This window comes from Rhinoderma darwinii, chromosome 2 (genome assembly GCF_050947455.1).
Source record: "Rhinoderma darwinii isolate aRhiDar2 chromosome 2, aRhiDar2.hap1, whole genome shotgun sequence".
Lineage (NCBI taxonomy): Eukaryota > Metazoa > Chordata > Amphibia > Anura > Rhinodermatidae > Rhinoderma > Rhinoderma darwinii.
Window position 1 is genome coordinate 61439029 of NC_134688.1, and position 20977 is coordinate 61460005.

At 41.2% G+C, this 20977-nt stretch overlaps 1 protein-coding gene across 2 annotated transcripts; it reads right to left on the minus strand.

Annotated features, from left to right (window-relative positions):
• Positions 1 to 2455: 2455 nt before the first annotated feature.
• Positions 2456 to 18849, minus strand: HMGB1 (high mobility group box 1). 2 transcript variants are annotated; one of them, XM_075851683.1, is made up of 5 exons: positions 18742 to 18849; positions 6331 to 6492; positions 5450 to 5595; positions 5123 to 5297; positions 2456 to 3136 (listed from the first exon to the last, which is right to left on the minus strand). In XM_075851683.1, exons 2-5 carry the CDS (start codon positions 6478 to 6480, stop codon positions 2975 to 2977), a joined length of 633 nt encoding a protein of 210 aa, XP_075707798.1. In that variant the 5' UTR covers positions 6481 to 6492; positions 18742 to 18849; the 3' UTR covers positions 2456 to 2974. The 2 variants fall into 2 exon arrangements, with proteins under 2 accessions (XP_075707798.1, XP_075707799.1); XM_075851684.1 differs by having other exon boundaries at positions 18690 to 18830.
• Between the last annotated feature and the right edge of the window lie 2128 nt (positions 18850 to 20977).

Below are 20977 nucleotides of genomic sequence, written 5' to 3' on the forward strand. Positions count from 1 at the left end.
GAAAGACGTCTGGGCCGTAGAAAAGACCCACAAAAAATAGGACTGGTCCTATATTTTGATTTTACGGACTGTGCTCCCATACTTTATAATGGGAGAATGGTCCGCAAATGTGGGCGACTGTCCACGGCCTGTCGTGCCCATGATCACTGGCCGGGATTATGGGCACGGCTGTGTGCAGTGGGCCTAAGGACTTGTTTTTTGCAGGATAACTTGCATATTACAATGGCTCCGTTTTAAAATACAGAAATTGTGTATTTAGTATTTCAAGACAAATTCAAAAAGCAATTCCACCAATGTGTTTTTTTCTTTTACACTGTTCACCAGTATAAATAACATGCTGACAGCTGGGTACATAAAGAGAGCCCCATCCCTTTGTTTACACCCCAGACACACGTACGTGTATGTATGTATGTATATATATATATATATATAGTGAGGTATCAATGCTGTTCAGCCAGGGCTGGAGTTCTCTCTGGTCCTGGCAGTTAAAGCAGGAGTGCAGCTCTTCTACTTAAAAAAGCTCTGTCACCAGATTATAAGTGCCCTATCTCCTAGATAATCTGATCGGCGCTGTAATGTAGATATCAGCAGTGGTTTTTATTTTGAAAAACTGTAATTTTTGAGCAAGTTATGAACAATTTTAGATTATGCTAATTAGTTTAATGCCCAGCTGGGCGTTTTTAACTTTTGACCAAGTTGGCGTTGTAAATAATAATAATCTTTATTTATATAGCGCCAACATGAGAAGTGTATGACGCTGACCAATCAGCGTCATACACTTCTCTCCATTCATACTCCGCACAGCGTGATCTCACGAGTTAAGTAAAAAAAAAGGCCCAGTTGGGCATTAAGAAACGAATTAGCATAAATCTAAAATTGCTCATAACTTCCTCAAAAATTATCGTTTTTCAAAAAAAAAAAAAAAAGTGTTATCTACATTACAGCACCGATCATATTATGTAGAAGATTGGGCACTTATAATGTGGTGACAGAGCCTTTTTAAAGTATGGCGGGGGGGGGGGGGAGACAAAAATAATTGCTAAGAATCTGATTGCTTTGTCACGGTGTAACCCTAGTCTAGGGGTACATTTACACTTGACAAATGCCCTGCCATAGAAACCTGACCCATACATTTGTATAGGTTTTTAACCTCTTGGCGCCACAAGCTATAAAGTAAGTTTACAGAGCTGAGATTGTGGAGGCACAGTGGTTGTGCCCGCATGATCACCCACAATTGCAGGGATCGGAGAAAACTCTTATACTAGCCATTTCAGGGTACACAGCATTCAAAATTAGTGTAAAAAACCCGTACAAGTCTCATCCACACGGCTGGTACTGCAGTACGCTGCAGATTTTCTGCACTGACTGAGACCCAGGATACCCTCTAATAGTTCATATTATTTCAATACATTCACACCTTGCAAAATGCATCTATTAAACAATTTGCAACTTTCATACACACAATCATCACGTGTGTATTATATAAATAGGTAACTAGCGTCTGACCTCAGAAGAAAGAAACTTCTCTGGCTTTTGACAGCTAACAAAACAGAAGTACTATTGAAAATAATGGCCTTATCTTGCTTAGTCATGCCAGAGGTTATTACGGTTGTTTTGTACATCCCACTTTCTAGAGGATGGGTAGAACACATTTGAGTATAGGGCCTTATATAAAAGCAACCACCAGCAGCCTTTATTTCTTCACAGCAGCCATTCTTAAGCCTACATTGTAAAGCACATTGTCCAAAATATTCTGAAAAGATAAAACCTTGAATACGAGGAGTTTGTTGATGCGATCTTCCAATTTGTACAGCTTCTCAAATTCTCCTTTCCCCAAATCTATTACCTGTACAATCACATATTAAATATGGAAAGCTAAGAATGGAAATTCCCTTTGTAATTATTAATTAGAGAAGTGGTCCCCAATCTGTGGCTCTCCAACCGTTGGCAGCCGAAACAGCTGATCAGCGGGGGGTTCTGGTGTCAAACACCCACAGATCATATGCAGATTACCTATTCGGTGGATGGGTCTGTATATAATAATAATAATTAAAAAAATAAATAATCAAACCTGGACAACCCTTTTGGACATAATGCATTTTTTACATAATGGTGCGGTCGCCCCCCCCCCTCCAATATTATAAACGACAATGGAATTTTAGAACTTACAGAATCACAGAACATCTGGCTGCTGCATTAGAAGTAAAATAATGCACAAAATAAACACCACACAGATGCCTTGCGTGAACAAGGTCTAGGTGTTACAAAAAATCTGGACTGCAAAATAAATGATCCATACCATTCCATGAAGAATCATCATGTTCACTTTCATATTCAATTAAATTTAAGATCACTTCATTTAACAAAACCCATACAGGTTACCAGTAATATTTCATGTATTTTGATCAGGTGTCAAATGCTACAGATAACTAAAACGCAGATAAAACACCAGCAGTAATAAAAAAAAAAATTGTATTTACTTAGAAGCAATCAGAATGTCAACAAAACATTTGCAACTTTTTTTTTTTCTTTTGCAATTACAGTGGTAATCAGTTAAACAGAACGACAATTATGATGCTAAGACAACTGAAGATGAAATGATCTACATCCCCATATAACTAATCTGTGCTGCGCACAACATGAACCTGCTCAAATTTCCATGCCAATTTACAACCCCCATCCTGTACCAGGCAAGGTTAGTGGCCATTGAAAACCACAAAAAGAGGGATAGTAGAAAAAAAAGACAAGTCTAAAGACACAGCTGGTAGTGTGTTACCTATACAAAACAGAGAGAATAAAAAAAAAAGGGGAAATAAAAGACACTGTACAGTTTAAAAACAAATCTTACACATTCTTATATTTGATTTGTTTTTATCTTTAAAACAGAGTGAGCTGTGTACAGGGGGGGGGGGGGGGTTAAATGCTATATAGAAAAAAAAAAAAAAAATGAAACAAGAGACTCTTATGGGGATGCTCATTCGTCATCATCATCTTCATCTTCTTCCTCTTCCTCCTCCTCGTCGTCTTCATCTTCGTCATCGTCATCATCATCTTCTGCTTTCTTACTTTTTTCAGGCTTAGCAGGAGCCTTTTTTGCTGGCTCTACTTTGCCTTTGGTTCGATATGATTCCATATCCTATAAAAAATAAATAAATAAATGCATTTAATTTATATATCAACTTCCCAAAATGAACATTTTAAATACTATTATGTTTAAATATAAAAAAAAAAAAAAAAAAAAAGCAAAAAAGATCAATCAGTGTGAGCAGACCTTTACCAAGATAAGCGGGTGAAGTAGGTTCATGGAACCTTTTTCTTCCCATGAAAAGACTGGATTTTCCCAACCACTTCTAATGCCTATATTTAGGTTCATTACATATTATGGTCGAGCCGTCTCAATGTACACATATTTCTAGCATCACTTACTAAAGTAATAACATTACAGACATAAAAAAAAATATTTTTAACAGACCGTTGGTTTCACTATTTCAGACAACACAAATTGCAATATTTAGTAGGAATGTATAAATCACGTGCTTATTAAGGGGCCGAAAAAGCAGGAAGGTTTCCGCTCCATCACATGCGCAGGTCAGGAAAACCATGAAGTTCAGACACCTGCTTAACACGGTAGCTTCAAGAATTAAAATGTTGTAACAAATACGTTTCAATGTTTGTATAGCTGTGCATTTTGTGGTCTGTGAATATTTATTAATGTGCATGTTCTTGGTTTGTAATACAAAAGTAATCTCCAAGTAGCAGAACTATTGGACTACACTAGTTTCATGGTTACACAGTGCCACCTTCTGCATGAAAACTTCCTCCCATTCCAGTCTCCAGGACTTTTCTCGTGCTGCACCAGCTCTCTGGAGAGCACGACCCCAGATAATCAGATTCATTCCCAACATTCAGTTTTAAGAGTGTCCTGAAAACACTTCTTTTTAGACCCCTTGTACCCTAATGCACTTCATGTCCGTCATACACGGATACTGGCTGGTGACGCTCAGGCAGCTTTATGTGTATAAAAGATGGCTGGACCATTGTACTGAACAAACATTTTACATTTTGCGTCATCCCTATTTCTCAGATTGTAAGCTCTTGCCACAAGGCACACACTTTCGCTAAATAATGATTATTATAAAACCATGGTGAGCAAGGCTACACATAAAATCACACCACTCCTAATTATGTTATTGTAAAAAGAAGTTGCTTTCGAGAATGTGTCTAGGGAAGGCTTTATTCACACACGCTTGCTTATCATTTTCCTCGGATATTTGAAGGCAGAACCTGCTTACCAACTTGCCTCTATATAGATCTATAATACAACAGACTGTTCGATCATACTTCGGCCCCCTGCACACTTCCGTTGGCCGTTGTACGGCCGTTAATGACTGTTCTGTTAAACACGGGCCACACACAGATGGCTTCCGTGTGCAGTCCGTTGTTTTACGGACCAAATCCAATGAAAAGACCGAGACTGTTCCGTCAAAAACGGGCAGGAGTAGGACCTGCACTACTTTTGATGGAACGGCCGCACGGTTCCATTAAAACAACGGAAGTGTGCATGGCCCCATTGAAATGAATGTGTCAGGGTGCTCTCCGTTGAAAAAACGGATAGCACCCTGACGAAATAAACTGAAGTGGGCATGAGGCTCATTAGTTAACAGAAGCCATGACCAATCCTTTCAAATTTATCGAATTGTATCCCTTTAACTAAAAAACGTGGACGGTTAAGGTTTCCAAAAATAGCCCTCCAGACAACACTATTCTAGATTAATAAAACACTGGAAACCTAATGCAGAAGAGGATTCCAATGTGAACAGAGCCTTACCTCTTTTGAGAGATTGGACATCATATTGTACATATATGCTAGTTTTTGGTGTTTTGTTTTTTTTAAATCCCATGAGGCTAAAAGCTAGGGCCCTTGCCACAATCACAAAAAAAAATTATAAAATCGGACAGAGTCTGGATGCACAAACTTTACCACAGAGAAACCGGTCATGGCATTACTGCAACTTGTGGGCAGCACTTTGCCTAAATGTGAGTTTATAGAAACCATGTTAAACCGAAAAAAGTCATGTGAGCTTTTGGTTGACCGTTTATAAATGTACAGATAGAAACTTACCTTCTTGTACTTGTCCTTCAGTTTGTTAGCTTTCTTTTCATAAGGCACCTTGTCTTCTGATGAAGTGTTATTCCACATTTCTCCCAGTTTCTTTGCCACATCACCAATGGTTAGACCTGGGTGCTCTCCTTTGATTTTAGGACGGAAATCGGAGCAGAACACGAAGAAAGCCGAGCTGTATGACACAAAAATGGTCACTTTACCTGTTGTGTGAATGTTCCCACAAGCCCACGCTTCATTTATGACTAAATGTTTCTTATTCCCGTTAATAGTAAATAGAATACATTTATCATTGAGGACTTTTTCAGCTCAAAACCATTAACTCACGGTGGTCTTTTTGGTGCATTTGGGTCCTTAAACCTCTTTTTTGTTTCTCCTTTGGGCGGTATATAAGATTTCATTTCATTTTCGTAACGAACCTTGTCTGATTTCGCCAGATCTTCAAACTTTCCTTTCTCTTTGGCAGACATGGTCTAGGAAGAAGAAATAAAATTCAATGTACTAAAATTACGACATTGCGTGAAACGACTTTTAAGACCATGTTCCCACGGCATATTTAAGCAAGTAAAAGGCTCAGATTATGCGCTGAAATACACTTCAAATATGCCTGCAAACAGCTGCTCGTTGATTTTAATGGGAAATTTGCGGTGTAGTTCATAATAGACGTTTATTTACGCCTCTGAATTACCAAAGACTAAAAATACGCTTCGACGTGTCACTTCTTGAAGCATTTCACAAGCCGATTTTTCCCATTGAAGTCTTTCCTATTGATGCTTCAAAAAACTATCCGAAAAATACGCCTCAATATATGCTTACAAAATTGCTAAACATTAAAAAACAGCTTGTAAAATGCCTGGATTTCAGAGGAAGTTTTTTTTTTTTTTTGCAAATCGCTTTGTATTTTTCAACCTGAACAGATGCTGTGTGAACAGAGCCTAAGAAACAGATATCGCGACAGAAATGGTCTCATTCACTTAATGCAACTAACGCATTGAAGGTTTGAGCTGCTCTGGCTATTGGTCTGTCTGTAAGGAATAATATAAACACTTAAGAGATAATTTGATCTAATTGTAAAGGCTGTGAGTAGACACTTGCATCATACAGTGGGATGCAGCCGGCACATGTGTAGAACGCTCCTGTCCTGCATATTTATTTGTACTTAAACTTGAGGATAAAGGTTAATAAGGAGATTCCCAGCCATATTTTACCTTCCACCTTTCTGAGCACCTCTTAGAGAATTCTGCAAAGTTTACAGAGGCATCAGGATGCTTTTTCTTGTGCTCTTCTCTGCACGTCTGCACAAAGTAAGCATAGGAGGACATTTTTCCTCTGGGCTTCTTGGGATCACCTTTCCCCATTTTAATAATGTTCTGCAAAAAAAAAAAAAAGGTCGAGATTTATAAATCACCATGCAAGCTCCATCTAATTCGTTCTACAATCTATGGGTTTGTACACACAAGTAGATTTACATTTTGTATTCGCTTTATATTTTACTACACTATTTTTTATTAGATCTTACTAAAATTGGTCCCAAGCATGAGGAAGTAGTACGTTTCTTTGGAAGAGGTTTTCCCTTAGTTGGGATACATTTCCATTTTTGGCAACATAAAACTTGGATTACGGACTTGATAAGACCATCCCTTTGGAGTCATACACACTGTACCGCTCCTTAGTACAGAGCCGCACAGCCTACAGCCATGGCTATTCAGGCTAAATCAGGGGCAGTATATACACGGAGATATGCTTCTAGAGAAGGAGCTCCTCGCTAACTCTTTCAAAGACCAGGAGGTGGACGCGTAGTGGAAAGGTCGGTAGAAAAATGCTCCTATTTCCCAAGGCGTTGCTTTGGGTCCCTCAGATAAACCGTGCTGCTAATCCGGCAGCAATTTTTATCTGACACACCTAAAGTGGCGCCTTGGGTAACAGGACCATTTTTTACTTTTTTACTAGGTTTGAAATTGGAGGCATACAGATGCCTCTATGGAAGCCTTAATATATTTCCATACAAAACAAAGCTGTAATATGGCTATGTGCATGAGCCCTTAAATCTGAATTCTGCTTAAATGCTATGTAAACCTTTGAAAGGCAAATTATTATATTTTTTAATAATCAGGTTAGTGTGTGTTTGGTGCAACTTTATAAATACTTTATTAAAAATTAGCTTTACTTTGAGATACAGCTGCTTTGTATTCTATATACAGAGCAGCTGTATCTAGCGCTAAATCCTGCCACCATCAGGTACGCAGGACTTACTGATTCAGTGGCAACGGGTCCTGCTTGTCTGACACTCAGGATCCACCCGTCATCCATCACATTTACGTTTAGAACTTAGACGTGATAGATTACAGGTGGATCCTGTGTCAGACACGCAGGACCAAATGTCACTGAACCAGTCAGTCCCACGGACCAGACGGCAGCAGGATTTAGCGCTAGAAACAGCTGCTCTGTATAGAGAATACAGAGGAGCGGTTTCTCAAAAGTTAACTAAATTTTTAATAAAAAGTATTTATAAAGTTGCACCAAACACACTGATTGACCTGAATATTAAATAAAAAACATTTGCCTTTCAAAAAGTTTTCATAGCCGGAGCCGTGTATTTAGTGCCAGACTGGATCATGTCTTGTGAAATCACCAAAGTCTTTCAATTCAGTCGTTGGCGCTAAATAGACGGCCGTGTGCACGAACCCCTGTACTGCGTTTGTCTATTAATATTGTGCGTTTGTTTATACAGACATATTTTACAACTTTTAAATTACCATTGCAATAAATTGAATAACACTTAAAGGGAATCGGTCAGTCATTTTGAGCCCTCGAAACGGCTGACAGCGCTATATAGAGGGGGAGAGCAGTATAACAAAACCGGTCATGCAATGAGAGGGCTTCAGCAGTTTCCTGATTGGACGCTAGAGCCGTCACTCAGATCAGCAGGGGGAAGGGGCTGGCAGCCATAAAGGTCTGTGGGAAACATTTGATCTAACTTCGTATATTTTTTTTATTTATTACCTAGTTAATTTTATCCCCATTTAATGGGCTTCTGGCTCTGAGGCTTAAAAGCTTTTCAACTTCCATAAGATTCAGGACTATAGAAAGTGCATCTAAATTGATCTTTCTTAAAGAGGTCTGCATGGTGACGTGGCCCTTCTCATATACTCTGTGGTTTGGTTCCTTGCTATCTTGAAGATCTCCGCTTGGTGTCAGTGAATGGTAACATTCTGGTTTACACCCAGAGGCTGAAAACCTGTCCTGACATTGTTCACGGACACCAAGCAAAGACGTTAAAAAAAGGGAGGAACCGAAACATTAAAGTAGAAAGTTTAATAACTTCATTATACAACAATTAGGGTATGTTCACACGCCGAGCCAAAAACGTCTGAAAATACGGAGCTGTATTCAAGGGAAAACAGCGCCTGATTTTCAGACGTTTAAGCCAATCGCGATTTTTGCGGGGGTTTTTTTACGGCCGGTTTTCAATAGTCCATGAAAAACAGCTCCAAAAATGTCCCAAGAAGTGACATGCACTTATTTTCCCTGGCCGTTTTTCATAACAGCCACATAAAAAAACAGCCCCGTCGGAACAGAACGCCTTTTTTTCCCATTGCAATCAATGGGCAGATGTTTGGAGGCGTTCTGCTTCCGATTTTTTGGCCGTTTTTCGGGCGTTTACGGCCCGAAAAACTTCTGAAAATAAGCCGTGTGAACATACCCTTAAAGGCGTTTTATGATTTTATGCAAAGAAAAATGTATGTTTTCTAATATAATCTGCATTTAAATTTATCACCATTATCAAGATCGAAAGAAAACCATGTCCTGATAATGTGCATGGTCCATTACAAGACAAAACACTTGCAAATGTCCATACAAAAACGTGCACCTTCCGTGTGATACTGTACCTTTTTCACTGTGGGATTGGGACATTGCCCTTAATTTACTCCCAAATCTATTTAATTCACGATTGATGTATTAAATACTGTTAATAAAAGGTTCTAGAAACAGTAATATGGTGTTGCTTGCAATTTATTGTTGCCTATAGGGAGGGATAAATGGGTACAATATATGTTCCATATGAATTAAGTATGTAAACAGGGAAAATATAGCGGATTTTCCCATAGTGTAACTGTAGTTTTGCAATGATAAACGTACCTATGGCGTAGCCATATGGAGGTTTCTCACAGATCCATGTACACAAATCCGATTTCCTACTCTTCAATCACTTCTACAGGGGAAAACCTGCAGGTATGGGGAGCTTCATAGGATAACATTAGCATCTTATTAGATCTGTGATACGGTTGTGTACGTGATGGCAAAACCTGCACTTGTGGCAGCTACACATGATGAGGGTGAATATTTTAACCTCTGGATGTTCCCATTCACTGACTGCAAGCAGAGAGCTTAAAGTCTGTGAGCAACTGAAACAAAGAAATCTGGAGGAAAGGCTTCTTTAATGTAAGAGCTGTGAAGATGTGGAATAGTTTGTCTCAGGAACTGGCTGTAGAAGACAACTAAAGTTTTGAAATGAGACTAAGGCTTTGTTCACATCTCATCAGAGGCTCCATTAGGTGCCTCCGTCGCAGATTCTGTAATTTTTTTTGTCCTATGACTGAGCAGAACAACGGGAAATAAAACATAGATGTTATCATAGCCTTAGATGCTTTAATGTATAAAAATATTTTCCCCCTACTGGGCCAGGGAAACGTTTGCCCTTCGCCTTATCTGGATTTTTCTACGATGAAACAGTAAAACAAGGATTCCTCTCCACATTAGTTATAAATGGCTTAATAGAAATGTTTGCAAACGGCTACCCTACACTTAAATGTTGCCTCCATAACCATCTTACACGGTTTTCAGCATGTCAAAATAATAATAGGAAAATAGGGTAAAGATACAAGAGTTCAGCTGGATAACAAGCAGGTTGTGTGCTCAGCCTGGAAATGTTGTGTTTGGAATAGTTCAAATGTTACTCATCCCTCACTACAACCCGTGATGAAGCACACGCAATGCAAACAAATTTTATACATAAAAGGTAATAGGGCAGATCTACTAAAACTGGACAGTCTTGCTATGCTTACTGTGCCTTTTTGTTGCATTTTTTGGTTTTGGTTGATGAACTCCCACAGAGACATGAGAGCTTATCTACAAAAACACGCAACAAACCCGAACAGTGTATATCCAGCCTAAAGAGGCGCGCGCCTCATAGTAAATTTGTTGCCTCTGCTGTCGTGGCACCAGAAAGGGAAATCTGCACCAGCTACAAGCAAGCATAGAATAATGCTATAATTTACACGACTGTGGCATAAATTATATTAAACGTTTTTTTTCTTAGTGGTGTGAGCAGCGTAAATGCATTAATAGTCAAAAAATGTTGCGCAAATTGCAACCTAATGCATGTGACTTTTCTATGCCAGAAAACTGGTGTCGAAAAATTGATAAATCCCCCACCAAGATGCTGAAAACTCAATGGATAATATAGAGATGTAAGTAAAGACTTTCTTTGTGGTTGCATTGCCCAACTCACCATACAATGCAATTGTCAATTTGTCAGGCTATGCTGGGACTTCTTGTTCAGAACAGCCTGCTAGCTAAACACTCTACAGCTCTGAGGCAAGAGCTACATGTGGCACCTGACGTAAACAGAACATGACTTTATGCACATGGCAAAGCGGTGGTCATGGGCCCTGTACAGCAACACACGGGTCTGTGTTAGATCTGTAGGTGCTCCCTGTGCCACTACATGGTACCTCTGTAAGGCGCAGTCTTCTCTCCTTAAAAAAATGCTGCAGTTATATGGCTTGGGAAAGAACATTATACACGAAATCAGTGATAAAAAAAAACCTCCATGTACGAGTGTGATAACAGGAGGTACAGTATGGGTGTCATATTACCTGTAGTTGTCTATACCAGTATAGAAAATTAAAGCAGCAACTCCAGTAATTACTAAGGGAAACTGCTCCGCTTCTCTTTTGAACCATTGAGACCTCAATGAGCCTCATTTATTAATGTGTTCCAGCAGAAAAACTGGACTTCGAAACCAATCAGAGCACAGCTTTCATTTCTTAAAGTGGATCTGTCACCTTAATATGCTACCCTTACATGGGGCAGCATATTACAGCTACACGTCTTTACTCCTAGGAGCCAAAATGGCACTAAACAAATTTCTGCAGTTTAGCGAATAGGATCTCTGAAATACAGTGGACTCAGTTATAAATCCGCATATTCATGAGGGGGACACTCCCTGTCCCTCAGGCCGGAAATTGTAGCCAGTCAGTCCCCGCATAGGGGCGAGGACAGCGACCCCTCACTAATACAGCAGACTCTTTTAGTGATCCTATTAGCCAAATGGCACAATTTGTCTTTCTTGCAATTTTAGCTACTAGTACAGACCGGTCGCTGTAAAATGTTGGCCTTAAAGGGGTTGTCCACTTTCTGACAACTGATGACCTATCTACCGGATTGGTCATTAGTATACGATCGGTGGGGGTCCGACATCCGCACCGTTAAGCCGCTCCGGCTCCCTCCTGGAACCGGATGTTATGGCCCATTATGCTATGTACATGCCGGAAGTAGTTGGCACCGTACATAGAATAGCAGCCGTGCTGCAGAACTGCAGGTCTGCTCCTTTTCACTTGAATAGGAGCAGAGCTGCAATACTGCAGCTCGGCCGCTATTCCGTGGCCGAAGCCATCTGCTTCCGGCATGTACGTCCAATGCACGGACGCACCGGACCAGCTGATCTGCGCGGGGCACGGGTGTCGGACCCCCACAGATCACGTACTGATGACCTATCCTGTGGATAGGTCATCAGAAGGTGAAAAACCCCTTGAAATAGGGCAGCATATTCAGCGGACTGATCTACTTTAAAGAGGCTCGGTCACCAGATTATAAGTGCCCTATCTCCTACATAATGTGATCGACGCTGTAATGTAGATAACAGTGGTTTTTATTTTGAAAAACAATCATTTTTGAGCAAGTTATGAGCAATTTTAGATTTATGCTAATTAGTTTCTTAAATGACCAACTGGGCGTATTAAAACTTCTTACCAACTGGGCGTTGTACAGAGGAGTGTATGACGCTGACCAATCAGCCTCATACACTTCTCATTGTTCCAGCCCAGCATGATCCACAGCACAGTGTGATTGTGCAGTGAAAGAAGCTGGGCTGGAACAATGAGAAGTGTATGACGCTGATTAGTCACTGATTGGTCAGCGTCATACACTCCTCTGTACAACGCCCAGTTGGTAAGAAGTTTTAATACGCCCAGTTGGTCATTTAAGAAACTAATTAGCATAAATCTAAAATTGCTCATAACTTGCTCAAAAATGATCGTTTTTCAAAATAAAAACCACTGTCACCTACATTACAGCGTCGATCACATTATGTAGGAGATAGGGCACTTATAATCTGGTGACAGAGCCACTTAAGCTGCAGTGATAGGTTGCTTTGGCCAACAAGGCCAGTTGTTCTGGAAGAGTTTTACTAAATGAGGCCTATTGTCTCAGTCAGTCATAGTTTGTGCCAACATATATCCCTGCAGAAGTCATCGTGCCCAAATCTATGACTACAACTATAGGGTTACGTCCAACACAGCGGCTCATTACTTTTTTCCTCTATTGATGCACACTTTAATGGAACTCAATGTGTAGCTAGGACTAGATATTTAAAGGCTATGGACACCTTTAACATGGAAAAAAATATTTTTACATGTTAGTGGTTTACCTGGAATTAAAGAAAATTGCACTAAGTTTTAGGCTGTAATCTTCATTGCTTTTCACACCCCCTTATATGCAGTTTGAAACCAGCTCGTAGTTTCAGACTTCTCATGTGGACGTGTATCAGCACAGCTTAATTCCTGTACTGCTTTTTTCTTCTACAGCCCATGAAGGATCTCTTCTCCATTGTGCTGACAGACACATGTACAATTCCCCCTCCAGTGTCAGAGGGTTCTCTCCTTTCTCTACACGTGTGATTCACCCCCACCCCATGTGCTTTCCTCACCTATCTACACTTTGATACGAACAGTGTGATCTGCCGTGTACAACCTCCTCCTCTATGCTGCGATCTTTAAAAGGGGTTGTCAGACGACAGAAAATGTTCCCAATTGGTTAGGAAATATTAAATGTCTCAATTTTACATACTTTCACAACGGCAAGGATGTCCAGTTATCCCGGTCCTGTGACGTGGTCCCGGAAGTGGATCTTTTCCCCTTAGGCCCCATGCACACGAACGTGTTTTTGTGTCCGCAATTCCCCCGAAAATCCACGGGAGAATTGCGGACTCATTCATTCCTATGGGCCCATACACACTATCCGTGTTTTCACGGGTCCCCCGCATGTCCACAAATCCGTGCCGCACAAACTCAGGACATGTCTTATTACGGCCCGCAAATTCGATGCGGACATGCTCATAGAAGTCAATGGGCCCGTGGAAAATGCGGGTACACCTCCATGGGTCAACCGCAGTTTGCGGAAGTGTTGCTAGGCGACGACCGGTAATGAGTCCTGTCGTCATCCTGTTTTACCTAGGCTTTTTTTTTTTATCCGCATTTTGCGGATTACATACGGATGAAGTGCGGAGGACATTTCACGAAACACGGTCCTGGAATTTACGGACCAGAAAAACACTACGGTCGTGTGCATGAGGCCTTAGGGTATGTTCACACGGCGGGGGTCCGTAACGGCTGAAATTACGGGGATGTTTCAGCCTGAAAACATCCCCGTAATTTCAGCCGTACCGGCATGTGCAGGCGCTTGAACGCCGCGTCAATTACGGCCGTAATGAGCGCTGCTATTCATTGGAGTCAATGAATAGCGGCTCCAATTCCGGCCAAAGAAGTGACAGGTCACTTCTTCTACGCGGGCGTCTATTTACGCGCCGTCATTTGACAGCGGCGCGTACATATACGCCTCGTGTGAACAGACAAACGTCTGCCCATTGCTTTCAATGGGCAGATGTTTGTCAGCGCTGTTGAGGCGCTATTTTCGGGCGTAATTCGGGGCAAAAACGCCCGATTTACGTCCGTAAATAGGCCGTGTGAACATACCCTTAGATGTGACGTTCCGACACAGCCTCAGGATGCAGGGAGCCCCCTCTTCTCTCTGTCGGTGACGTGAAGGGGCTAGCTGCCTGTCTCAGTTCATTAGATAAGCCAGCCCCTTCTCGGTTACAGCTAACACAGTGGATTTATGTCCAGTTTGCAATTGTTCCTTTTTCTCGTGCTCTCCTTATCTGTTAGCTCCCTTCCTCCCTTGACTGTCAAAGAGTGATCGGTTTTCAATGTGAGCCATTTTGACTATTATTATTGCGGTGTACGGCTCTCACTGAAAGCAAATAACTCTGTGCCTTCACAGTCAAGGGGGGTAGTGAGACAGCAGATAGGGAAAGCAGGAGTTAAAAGGAACAATTGCAGACTGGACATAAAGTTACTGCGTATTAACTGTGATAGAGAAGGGGCTGGCTTATCTAATGAACTGAGCCAGGCAGCCAGCCCCTTCATCATGTCACCGACACACCGAGCCGGTGTCGGCACTTCACATCTAAGGGGAGAAGCTCCACTTCTGGGACCACGTCACAGAACAGGGAAAACTGGACATCTTTGCGGTTTCAAAAATGAATTACATTAGCCTCTATATTTTAAATTTCCTAACCAATTAGGAACATTTTCGGTCAGTGGACAACCCCTTTAAAAAAGGTGGCCATACACATTAGACCAAAATGTATGAAAATGGACAACCATAATGACCGATTCAAAAGCGAAAACAATTGTTTTATTGATGATAGACCATAATCTTCTGAAAAGGAGTCGGACAAATTTGAAATTTTCATCTAATTATCGCTTGTTATTACATGCACAACCATGAAAGAAACACCCACAGGGGAGGAGAGGCACGCGTAGAGGTCATGTTCGTTCGCAAACCCAAAATATAGGCGTGGAATTCCACCTGATCATAACGTGACTTCTGGCAATACATCAGATGTCACTTGCCTGGTGTAATCGAACATGTATGGCCACTTTGAGCTACTGTAACGTCTGAACATCTAAAATGTGTATTTGTCGGCGTAACATTTGCTTACCAGATGAACAATGGTTCAACCATCAACTGACTTTTATCCAACTTCTATTCCCGATGTATTTAACATATATGCCGGGAAATAGAGCCATATGGACATGTGTAGCTTTCCTTACATACACGCTAAACATAGGGGAAAAAACGTGATGAGAATCGGGTCGAATGTGTATGGCCACCTTAACAGTAAGAGCATAGTACAGTAGATTAGTCAGCCCTGACAGGAGCATTGCGCTGTTGGATTTATGTCAGAATTTGCAGGACAACCAGCTATGTTAAGGAGTTACAGACTACAGCAGCAACACGGTAGGAAATTTTTTAATGAAAACGATTTAGGAAAAGTTTATTAATTTTGCCTTTACGAAGCAAATAAACAAAGACAAAAAAAATAAAATAATTCAGTGCGAGGATGTCCATAGCCTTTAACTGGTATTTTAAGAGCCATTAGGCACAAATTGTATTCGATAGGAATGCATTGGTTAACTCTTAATGAGCCAGTGTAAAACACTCCCAAATAAACAGGACATGATGATGCTGGTGTGCAAAGGGAAATAAATCTGTACACCAGTCACTATAAGCTGAAGGCAACGCCAGTTTTTGTTTTATCAGACATTTTTGAGAGACAGTCACATCCCATAGAAGTCAATGGCATCAGATGTTGTCCATTTAAGTCTCGTGATACAATCCTTGGTTAGCGCTAGCAAAACGCCAGAAGAATTACATTAGCAGAATTCCAATATTAAGAGTATTCACTAATATTTTGTTTAAAGAGGCTCTGTCACCAGATTTTGCAACCCCTATCTGCTATTGCAGCAGATCGGCGCTGCAATGTAGATTACAGTAACGTTTTTATTTTTAAAAAACGAGCATTTTTGGCCAAGTTATGACCATTTTTGTAGTTATGCAAATGAGGTTTGCAAAAGTCCAAGTGGGTGTGTTTAAAAGTAAAAGTCCAAGTGGGCGTGTATTATGTGCGTACATCGGGGCGTTTTTACTACTTTCACTAGCTGGGCGCTCTGAAGAGAAGTAACATCCTCTTCTCTTCAGAACGCCCAGCATCTGACAGTGCAGATCTGTGACGTCACTCACAGGTCCTGCATCGTGACGGCCACATCGGCACCAGAGGCTTCAGATGATTCTGCAGCAGCATCGGCGTTTGCAGGTAAGTAGCTACATCGACTTACTTGCAAACGCTGATGCTGCTGCAGAATCAACTGTAGCCTCTGGTGCCGATGTGGCCGTCACGATGCAGGACCTGTGAGTGACGTCACAGATCTGCACTGTCAGAAGCTGGGCGTTGTGAAGAGAAGTGGATGATACTTCTCATCAGAACGCCCAGCTAGTAAAAGTATTAAAAACGCCCCGATGTACACACATAATACACACCCACTTGGACTTTTACTTTTAAACACACCCACTTGGACTTTTGCAAGCCTCATTTGCATAACTACAAAAATGGTCATAACTTGGCCAAAAATGCTCGTTTTTTAAAAATAAAAACGTTACTGTAATCTACATTGCAGCGCCTATCTGCTGCAATAGCAGATAGGGGTTGCAAAATCTGGTGACAGAGCCTCTTTAAGTTCATGGTTTTCAAGATCTCTTCTTGAGTCATTGAAAAGGAAGGATGAAGAACTGATTAAATGTATATAATAAAATAGAAAATGTTCTCTTATACAATGAATAACCTTTATTTGATATGGAGTTAAATGGCCAACATCTAGTTCCATCGATGAATAAACGCAATGAACATTGGAAATTCTCAGAACTTTCCACTAAACGTAAGTTTTCTTTTTCTGTAACTGGATAAGTTTTCTTTACTTTTCTTTTACAATGGGAGATGTGCTGCCGACTGGCGACTATTTTATTGACTGCTTAAAGAGGCTCTGTCACCAGATTCTCAAACCCCTATCTCCTATTGCATGTGATCGGCGCTGCAATGTAGACAACAGTAACGTTCTTTTTTTTTAAAACGATCATTTTTGGCCAAGTTATGAGCAATTTTACTGTTATCTACATTGCAGCGCCGATCACATGCAATAGGAGATAGGGGTTTGAGAATCTGGTGACAGAGCCTCTAAACGAGCATCGGCGTAGGAAGCTCAGTTTGGAGTTTCTAACGCAGTGGACGTCAGATTGGCCAGAAATAATAGTGCTACAAGAAGCGTTACTTTATTTCCATCAAAAAAGAAGGACCCTTTTATAGGTCAATCTAGTCCGTCGCTCACCAGTTTCCTTATAAACAGAAACCACAACACAGTGTGAACAGAACCTTAAAGGGTAGTCCCATCTTAGACATTTATGGCACATAGGCTGGACGAGGTCGAGGGACCAGTTAGGGAGATAGATGCAGGTCTATCAGACATTTATGGCATATCCTGGGAATATACCATAAACATCTAAGATGGGAATACCTCATTAAATGACTGTAGCAGCTCTACCTCCACCTTTCCTATAACCACTATCTGCCACTTTGTAGAGATGCAGAGTACAGGGACTAGAGTCATCCAGGACACTTATTTTTTTTCCTCACAGGCTCCAAGAGCCGCTTGTTGATGAAAGAAAGTCCCCTTGAAATGTCTCCATCCGCCCTCCTGGACGCTGATGCGGGTGTAGGGTGACTGGAGTCTGCCGGTGAATGTCCGTTATTTTCTCGGCAGTTGTTATTGCGGCCGCTCCATTGCTGAGCGTTTGTACTGCGGGGCTGTGTGTGACAGAAGACGGGGACGCGCACTCCCTTCTCGGAATGACGACGCCGTCGGGGCCGCGCTCGCCCTTTCTCCCTATTGTTGTCGTGCCCGCGCCCCCTCACGCTATTAAAACCACCATGTTAGAGACTGCTGCTCGCAACCGCCATCTCATAGAGAAGCAGCAACGGGGCCACCTTCACTCCCCGGGCAGGGGCGATTACAACCCCCCTACCCCCCACAACTCGGGCAGAGGGTTGGTCGCTTGTTACAGCCGCCCACCTCTCTATTTCCCGACCCGTACCCCCTTCTCTTGTTTTCCCCATAGTCAGCCATGTTACGGCACATCCTGAGGTAATTTAGGCATCTAATGCCAATACGCCCTACATATAACCTGACCACCCCAGCTTTTATGACGGATGTCGGTGCCCGGTCCGTACTCCCGGGCTTGGTTTATAACCTTCTTCCTCAAGGGGCGTCAGTGCCCGGGGCTTCGCACATCATCACCCAGTGTTATACCACATTACACACCGGGCGTTATTAAAAGTTCACCTCACACTTCTAGCACTAAATATTGAAAAGATCTATAGGTTTTTAGTCACTCATTTTCTCCATTCCTCGGTTCATTTATCCATAAGGTGATATTAATTACTCCATTTGGAGATAATTTTTCCTCCCCCCAATTCACCGTTTTATCCCCCCGATGTTTATAACGTTAATCCACCCTAAACCCGGCCCGGGATTATTTGACGTTTTTAGGCGGATTAATACGGGCCACGGGTTGAGGTGATTTGACGTCCACTCTCGTCCACAATACTTACCTTACATAGACATTGCCAGTCACTCTGTCAGTTTGGTGCCGTGTATACTCACCCAATGCTGTGTCTATGGAGCTCAATGTACTGCAATGGCTGTGAGAGAAAGCGGGATCGATACGCAGCCTCTTCACACTCTTCCCAATCTGTAACATTACTCTCAGCTCAGGCCGACGATGATTGGCCGCCGCCAACTCGTCCCTTCTTCTCATTGGTCGTCTCGCCTCCATTGTCCTGACCAGCGGCCGACGGTGATTTGCCAGAATTTAGCCGACGTCACTCAAGAGCAAAACAGCGCGGAAATACAAAATATCATCAGTGTGTGTGAGACGCTCAAGCGGGATGCAGCTGTAAGGCTGAGTTATAGTGTTTGCAATGCAAGCCCATAGAACCCAATGTAGTCAACGACGGAGCGGGGGCTTCTCTACATTACGCGACTATGTCGTGCTACCTAACGGACTGCTACCTGCACTGCAGCCCCTGCGGACACCCTCACCCCCCTCTACACCCTGCAGCTATCAACAAGCAAAACATTTGATTACGTTGTCCCTTATATTATAACACGGCTGTCGTGAACGCGCACAATGATAGAACTAGGCGAACAAGCGTTTATGTTAAATTTTGTGTCATTTTTATAGTCAAATTAGAAACTTACTGTGTTCTGTCTCACCGCATGTGAATTATAGCCGCCCTGCCCTCATATACTGTCCTTGGTTACACGTTGCTGGGGAACTACAAGTCCAAACACACCCTGCGAGCCAGGAGCTACGCGGTCATGATGGGGCTTGTAGTTCCACACATGCAATGTACCGATCTCCCTATAGTGACCTAATATATGGTAAAATACCACTACACTGCATGATGTATAGTACATTCTACACTGCATGACATTGAATCCACCCTACATTACACTTTATAGTTATTATATGATGTCTTACATTGTATAGTTATATATATATTTCACACATTACACGATAGTTGTGTATATATATATGATCCCACATTAAACTGTATAGTGTTATATATATATATATATATGATCTCTCACATTACACTATAGTTATATATATATAATATCCCACATTACACTGTAGTTATATATATGATGTCTTACATTGTATAGTTATATATATCACACATTACACTATAGTTGTGTATATATATATATGATCCCACATTAAACTACAGTTATATGTATGATGTCTTACATTGTATAGTTACATATATATATATATATATATATATATCACACATTACACTATAGTTATATATATAATATCCCACATTACACTGTATAGTTATATATATGATGTCTTACATTAAATTATAGTTTTATATTCAGTTTGGAAGTTTGAGGCAGATTTTCCTCTCCCTGTACGCCGATATTTCGTGGCGTTTTTTGCCCGCGGCCATTGAGCGCCGTGGGCATAAAACTCCACGAAATACGCTTTCTCTGCCTCCCATTGACGTCAATGGGAGGTCAGAGGTGTAACCGCCCGAAGATAGGGCATGTCCCTTCTTTCTCCCGCCAGGCGGTTTTACCGCTCGCGAGGAAAAGACACCTCCGCCTCCCATTGAAATCAATGGGAGGCATTTTAGGGCCGTTTTTGACGAGTTTTGCAGCGCGGTTTCCGCGTCCAAACACTCGTAAAAAAACTCAGTGTGAACATAGCCTTAGACGCACCCAGGTTTTAGACAGAAAAAACAATTGATTAAAAAAAAAAATTTGTTCGGTTTCACCACATTCTGAGAGCCATAACTTTTATATTTTTCCATCGTTTGATCAGTATGAGGGCTTATTTTTTGCGGGACGAGCTGTAGTTTTCATTAGCACCATTTTTTGGTACATACGATATTTTTATCACTTTTAATTTCATTCTTTTTAGCGCTATGGTGACCAAAAAACAAAGATTCTGGGGTTTTCAATTTTTTTTACGCCGTTCACCGTACAAGTCACGTAACGCTATATTGTAATAGTTTAAGACTTTTACGGATGCAGCTATACCAATTTATTTTTAATTTTACATTATTCTTGAAGAAAAATGGGAAAAGGTTTTGTTTTTTTAAATTAACTTTTAATGTATTTTTACACTCCTGAAAATGTATCTAACTTTTTTTTTTTATATTAGTTCCCCTAGGGGACTTGAACCAGCAATCATTAGATCACTGGGACAATGCGCTGCAATTAAAGGGAAGGTGTTGCAAAAATTTTTTTTTATATATAAATTTGCTTTTCTTATGTTATTAAAATAAATTGTATTTATTTGTGTTTTTGTGTTTTACTTTTTTCTTTT

Coding starts and splice junctions, on each gene's coding strand:
- HMGB1 (XM_075851683.1), bottom strand. CDS start 6,480: ATGGGGAAAGGTGATCCCAAGAAGCCCAGAGGAAAAATGTCCTCCTAT. Junction 5,298..5,449: donor AATGCACCAAAAAGACCACC/GTGAGTTAATGG, acceptor TGTGTCATACAG/CTCGGCTTTCTTCGTGTTCT. Junction 3,137..5,122: donor TGAAGGACAAGTACAAGAAG/GTAAGTTTCTAT, acceptor TATTTTTTATAG/GATATGGAATCATATCGAAC.